Source organism: Bubalus bubalis, chromosome 24, assembly GCF_019923935.1.
Source record: "Bubalus bubalis isolate 160015118507 breed Murrah chromosome 24, NDDB_SH_1, whole genome shotgun sequence".
NCBI classification, from domain to species: domain Eukaryota; kingdom Metazoa; phylum Chordata; class Mammalia; order Artiodactyla; family Bovidae; genus Bubalus; species Bubalus bubalis.
The window spans coordinates 40063782-40070656 of NC_059180.1; the positions used below are offsets into that span (position 1 = coordinate 40063782).

Here is a 6875-nt window from a genome sequence, read left to right on the forward strand (position 1 = left end):
TCAGTCATAAATACACAATTTTATTTGCTATTTTCAGGGGAAACTTAGGCATTAAACTGTAAGGTGATAAAATACGGATACCTAAAAAAGTACAAAAGTATAAATATCCCCTTAGAATAAATTTTAGTGAATTAAGTCTTAATATCTTTAAATTAAAAAAACAAACAAACCACAAGCCTATCTATTATCTCAAGGTCACAAATCAAATGATGCGAAGCAGTCAGCGGCGCCCCATGGTATCCCCGAGGCTCCAAGGGGAGGGCGGGTCTCGGGGCCGAGTGTGCCCATGGAAAGGTCGGTGTGAAGCCAAAAACGCTGAACCACGCACAAGAGACCTTACAAAAGGAGGTAAGTCCTAGTGCTGGAGAACTTGGTTCATCAGGTAATATTGGCAAAGGAGAAGAGGGGCAGGCGAGAAGCCTCCGGTAGCGTCTGGAGCCAGGCAGGTCGGCACCCGGACGGGATGGGGGGCACAGGTCCCCAACCCGCTGGGGAAGGTCAGCTCTCAAAGCGCGTGGACAGCCGTCCTCAAAGGAATCCGATCCGGCAGCTCCAGCGTCAGGCAGGGGCTGGCCATGCAGGCTCCTCCCCAGCGCCCCAGAAATGTCAGAGAACTGCATAGTTACACGAGCGCGCAAGCCGGCAGAGGCTGTCCGTGTGCGCTGTCAACGCCCGACCTCCAGCGCGGCCTGGAGTCTCAGCTCCGGGAGCCCGTGGACAGGCCTCCCGCCCCGCCCTCCAGCCCAGGCGAGAGCAAGGCACTGCGGGGCGCCGGCTGCCCCCGCGCCCCCGGGCGGGCCAGACGAGGCAAACTCGTCCCTCCCTTTAAGTGAGGGGACAGGTCCGCCCAAAAGGCAGCAGCACTTTCAGGCGTCTCTAGGAAGCGAAAGCACTGGCAGTCTGTCCATACTGGGAAAGAAAGGACGCCACGGTCTCTTGTCGGGAAACTACAAATGGAGAAGCCTGGGTCGGCCCGGCCGGGTCAGGCCCAGGAAGTAGTGAACACGCGGAGGCCGGGAGAGACCACCAAGCCGTCACGTCTGGGAGGCACAGCAGACCCCCTGCCCCAAGGACCAGGGTGGTCAGAGGGCACCCAGAGCCTGGGGCACTGTGCCCACCTCCTACCAGCGAGGCCCAGGCTCCATTACAGACTGTTTATGTAGCACCAAGAACGCAGTCCTTGAAATGATCTTCAGTGATATAAGGGCCAGTTCAGGAGCCCTGCCTCGGGCCCGAGCGGCACTTGGGAAACCGAGCGGAGGTCCCCACAGAGATGCCCACCCAGCAGAAGCTGCCTGCGAGCAGCGATGCCTGGCTTCGGACAGCTGGTCCCGTCTCTCACCACCCACCTCAGAGGCAAAAAAAGCATTCACACCCAGATCTCTAGAGAAATTGTCAAAAGCAGGTTTCTTCTCACGGCCAAGCTTCCTCGACATGGCGGATCATTGCGTCTTGGGAAAAGGTAAAACATCTCTTCAGCTTCAACAGTGTGTTCCTCACATCCTCGAACCCCGTTCTTGCAAAATCTGAAAATGCCAAAGGCAGACAGTGAGGACTCAGGCTGTGAACAGAAAGGCAGCGTTGCGGGCTGCGGCCCGGGAAGCAATGGACACGTAGAGGCTGCAGAAAACCACCGAGTGACCGCGCTCGAGGCAGTCGCAGGCCTGTCTCCACGGCGCCTCCAGGGTCGCCTGAGACTCACCAGCGCGGCCCCAGGGGACAGCTCCTCACCGAGGGCCAGAGGACCCCAGCTGCATCTCCCGCAATGGCCTCCCAAGGGTGGGAGGCTCCCTGCTCCCAAGGGTGCCAGTGCCCACCTGGGGGTTAACTGCCCCCAAACCTTGATTTTCTATCCAGCTCAGCTTAGTCCAGGTGGAAGACACAGGTGTGTGACCAGGGCCCCCACCCAACCGGCCCTCATTTTCCTTCCATGCCCCACTGCAAACCACACCCCTCCAACTGGCCCCCCAGGCCTGCCTGTCACCCCCTCATCCACACACTGCCTGGCTGAGTCTTGTCTTCTGTAACCAGACCCTTGGCCTGGGGGGCCGGCTCCCTCTTTGTAACCAGACAGGGCTCTGGGACACATCCCTGACCCTAGGTACCAGGATAAGAAGGCCACTGCCCAGCCAGGCCGACCCAGCCCAGGCCAGAGCAGTAAGATAACCTTCCCTGCGACCTCACTGGCAGCGAAAGAGGCCTCCTGGGGGCATTTTCCACTTGCGTTTCGGAGCTGAGAGAGATATGGCCCTGAGAAGAGGTGCTGAGCCCTGAATCCCCCGAGCTCAGGCAGCGCCTGGGAGGGTGAGCTCACACGGAGGCTGGTCAGGTGAGGCCCTGCGGGCACGGGCAGACCGCTGTCTCGAGGCCAGTGGCTCCCCACCAGCACAGCCGCCTGGGCCAGCCTATCACGTCCCATGGGCGTGTTCCAGTGACTCAGGAGACGTTCAAGCTGTCCAGCCCACCTCGACAGCCCCCGCCTGCCACGGTGTCCGACAGCCAGGTCTCCAGGCCACTCTCCTGCCCTGCCTACCACCAGCCGCCAGGGAGGTGCACCTTCTGCTGGGCTGGGGGTGCAACAGGCTGAGGGCCCCTCCTCAGGCTGGACGGGGCAGGCCCCCAAGTTGGACTTGCCTGCTCACTGGGAAAGGCCTGGACGGGGACGCGGCCTGAGAACAAGACCTGGGGCGATCTCAGGAGGGCCTGCAGCCCTGGCCCCATGGCAGTCTGAAGGAAAAGCTGGAGTCTGGGGGGCCGCGAGCCACCCACTCCGTGGAGTCCAGCAGGGCAGTGGGCATCTGAGATCGCAGGACTGAGACATGGGAAGGTCGAGCGGGCTGGGAGTGAGGGACCGTGCGGGAGGGAGCGGCCCGCTGCAGCCGGAGCCCCAGCATTGTCTGCACATGAGGGCAGAAACCTCGCCTGGGAGCTGTGGCGGGCACAGCCCGTCTACCCAGACGGGCTCTCACCTCAGCCACCGCTGGCAAGAAGGCCTGAGCCAGCTCGCGGGAACAGAGCAGGCCAAGCCCGGTACACGGCAGGGCCCCCAAGGGCCGGGCCAGTCCAGGTCCAGGGCAGCACCCCCAGCAGTCCACACCCGGAGCCAGGGTCTCCTGCAGGCACCCGTGACAGCCGTAACGGGGGTGGTGTTGAAAGAAGCCCCGCCTCCTCCGGGAGGCTGGCTCCTCTGCGCTCCTGCACCCTCACTGCGGTTCACCTCCGGCCGGGCTGAGGCTGAGCTGAGCCCGAAGGGGCGGTCACTCCAAGCTGAGACGGGCCCTACCCGCAAACTGCACGCCTGACTCCAGGCTGAGAAGAGGGAAGTGAGAAACGAGTCAGGACCGTCACAGCTAACGGTCATCGCATCTATTCCGCGTGTCCCTTTTCTTGGTCCACGTGGCCGCTGCAAAGTTTAAAACGACAGCTGGAGCCTGCGCTGCACTGGCCCAGACCAGGCCCTGCAGACTTTGCTCAAAGGGCTAGGTGGCAGACACCGCACGATCTCCAGGTCAAGAGGCACAATGAGGATATTATGTACTTGTACAACCACCAGAAAAACCACCAGTAACAACGAAGAAGCCATTCCTGGCCCGTGCCCCCAGACCAGACCTCAGGGCTTGGGGGACCCTGGGCGACGCTGGCGCCCAGCCCCTCTGAGCTCCACTTCTGCTGGCAATGTGAGGGGGCAAGCCTGGCGCTCCCTGCTGATCGGGTTCTAGCCAGGCGGAAGCAGGGCCCTGATGAGCAGCAGGGCTGAGGGGCACCCCAGGGTCTCCCAAAATGGCCAACCGGAGGGTTGGCACAGACTCCTGTCCACCAGCAAGCCTCATGAGGCGCGGGGAGCAGGGCGTCAGGGCCCACCCTCTGAGGCACAACACCGACTCCTCAGCCCTGAGCCAGGGGGTGGCTGGGACAGGGTGGGGAGACCGTGAGGCTGGGGCTGCGTGTCCCCGGGAGGCACAGGCCCGAGGCCCAGCTGCACCCCCAGGCAGATACACACAGCGCCCGGGGGCCCCGGCCAAGGTCCCACCCCCACGCGGGCATCCTTTGGGGGACACAGAGCCCCGCTCCCGGACAGGTCGGCGCGGGTACTGAGCACGGAAGGGCCTCTGTCAACTACAGGTGCGGGGCAGACGCGGCGGGGGAGGCGGGGCTCAAGGAGGCGCAGGCGCGTGGTCAGTTTCGAGGGCGGCAGGCTCACCGTGACATTTACACTTAATCTGAGTCACTGTCACTGGGACCCGTGTCCTCGTCGTCACTCTGGCTCGGCACGTGGCGGGCGGCAGGGAGGAGAAGAAGAGAGGGCGCGTCAGTGCAGGCGGGGTGGGGGGCGGGGGGCGCCCACCCTTCAGTGCGGGCAGGGCGGGGGCAAGGGAGCCCACCCAGATGGGCAAGACTCCTCAGTGCAGCCGTGCTGGCCACAGCGGAGCGAGCCGCGCCGTCCCTGTGTCCCTGAGGCTGCAGAGTTCTCCTTCCCTCCACGTTGTGAAGCACTGGGCCAGGCCCAGAACCTGGCCGTTACCTTCGGCTCCTGGGAGGCCATGACCTCCAGGACACAGGGTGGGGTCAGTTGGCCGGGGGGCTGGAGGCTGCGATCAGGCACATGGGCGATCGATCACTGATCCATGGATCAATCATGTCTACCTAACCAAGACCCATAGACTGGGCTGGACACAGGTTGGGGGTGCGTGCTTGGGGGCAGGGTCCCATGGCCCCAGGGGCACCTCGGTGAACTCCAGGGGCCGACTTTCTGGCCTCCGCCCCACACCCGCTCTGAGCTTCCTGTGCACCGCGTGCCTGACCCCGGCGCCTGGGCCCCTTGTCCGGCTGCCCCGCCCCCACTCTCTCGGGTCACTTCCCCCGAGACGCGTGTGTGGGGGAGGCCAGCCCCAGCTGCGGCCCAGGGAGGGGCCATCGTGACGGGGCTCCTGGAGCTCACGGCACTGCTCCCCCCAGGCCACACACGGGTGCCCCCGACGACACCCCAAGTGGCGCCCACGGTTTCCCACAGCTCTGAGGCCCCCTCTGCTACCGCCCCATTTAGAAGCCGCTGTGGTGACCACACTCCAGGACCAGGTATTTCTGGAGAGAGAAAGAGGGCCGCGCTTCCGCTGGCAAAGGCATCTGGGGTCATGCCCGGCACCCCGGCGGCACAGACGCATCCTCCCGCAGCTGAAAAGCACCTGAGGGAGATGAGCCGGATGGTTGCCTGGGGAGCTTGGCTACACCAATTTTTCAAGTTCAGAAATAAAAGCTGCTAAAAATAGACAACTTACAAAGAGCCCTGCAAACACTCAGGGAGACAAGGCTCCTCTGGAGGCTGGGGCTCTGGGGAGGTGGGCCGACTCTGAGCCCCTGAAGCCCCACTCCAGGCAAGGCATCAGCACTCCTCACCTCCGGACCCTGGTAGAGCCCTGGCGAGGAGGCGCCTGCAGCCCTGGAGGAAGAGGGGGACAGTCACCACGGACTGTGGGCGCGGTGACTCTGCGGTCCATCCCAAGCCTACACCTCCAAGGAAGACCCTGAAAGGCTCATGGCAACAGTTCTAGGCCCAGAGCAGACGGGGTGCCCCTGGGCAAGCATGTGGGGAAGGCCGGGGAGCCCCAGTTTAACATCATCAGGTAAAGCCCTCCCAACTCAGGCCTTTCCCATACCCCCTCAGAGCACCTCTGATGGCCACCTGAGCCTCCCCCAGGGCCGTCTGTGGGCCTGGCCTCACGGGCTGGCCGCCACGGAGCCCTGGGCCCCCTGAGCCGGCTGCAGGGTCGTCCAGGCACCGCTTGGCCCACAGGTTCGGAAGTCCTGCCCATACTGACGCTGGACTCTGCACGGACAAACACATCTGGAGTCCTGACCCAGGGACGAGCCCAGAAGACATGCGTTAGAACCTGTTGCCTCCGGGGAAGGGTAGCAACCACCCCCTGCCCGTTTTCACCGTGGCTGCACTTGAGCTGCTCTGGGGAGAAGTGCCCGATGGCCCGCAGGAAGGGGCCGGTGCCGCGCCAAGAGCGCACTCCGTGGAGTTGAAGAACCACACACCTACCAGATCTGCCCCGTCTACCCCCACACCTGGGACGGAGGCCCTGCCCTCCAGCCTCAACGTCCCGTCCCCAGGAAAACATCACGGAGAAGTGCAGCCCCCACCAAGGAGGGCACTTTCAGGAGCAGGCCGTGGGCAGGGGCAGTGAGGGCGGGGGCCTGGGTGTCCAGTGACCCCACAGCCCACGGCCCAGGGATGTCTGCGCCCTCTGTTTCCGAGTTTCGCTTCCGACACGCCTGGGGAAAATGAGGGACGACAGAGCAGATGCACAGGGCGAGCGGGCGGCCGCGAAGCCCACGAGGCTGCAGCACAGGGACGATGGCGAGCGGCGACGCGGGAAGGAGGGAGCCAGCCCGGTAGGCGGCGGGCACGGTGCACCCACCTTGGCCTTCTCGCTGGGCTCGCTGGCGGGGCCGTGTGGCGAGTTGTGCAGCTCCTTGGAGACCACACACAGGAACTCGGCCTGGTCCTCGCTGCCATAGTTGTAGGAGGAGCCGATGCTGACCAGCTGGGGGAGAGAGGGCCAGTGGGACATGGGTTGAGAGCTGCCCCCAGCTCAGGACCAGCCCACCGGGAGGGAAGCCTTCGGAGACACCCAGCCGAATAAGCTAGGGACAGGGTTCAGTCGAGAGACTTTTTATGAGCTTACTGAAAACACAGTCTCCAAACATCTGGGCTCAGGCTCAAATGCGTGCGCGCGCGCACACACACACACACACACGAAGCCATGCGGGACGGGCCTCCTGTGCCGCGCGTCCAGCTCCTCTCGGGGGTCCTGGCTGGGCCCACAGAGGACAAGCAGTGACCAGGGAGGGGAGTGTGGCGCTGGAGCCGG

At 63.7% G+C, this 6875-nt stretch overlaps 1 protein-coding gene across 2 annotated transcripts in view; it reads right to left on the reverse strand.

Annotated features, from left to right (window-relative positions):
- Positions 1-6875, reverse strand: part of KCTD5 (potassium channel tetramerization domain containing 5) — a 23452-nt gene continuing 16577 nt past the window's right edge. Inside the window, exons 5-7 of one of the 2 annotated variants that reach the window (XM_006059711.3) lie at positions 6423-6548; positions 4202-4260; positions 1-1526 (exon numbers count right to left, since the gene is read on the reverse strand). In XM_006059711.3, coding sequence (XP_006059773.2) covers positions 4216-4260; positions 6423-6548 — 171 coding nt within the window. In that variant the 3' untranslated portion in view covers positions 1-1526; positions 4202-4215. The remainder of the gene's footprint in view (positions 1527-4201; positions 4261-6422; positions 6549-6875) is intronic. The other variant, XM_006059712.3, reaches the window with a different exon arrangement.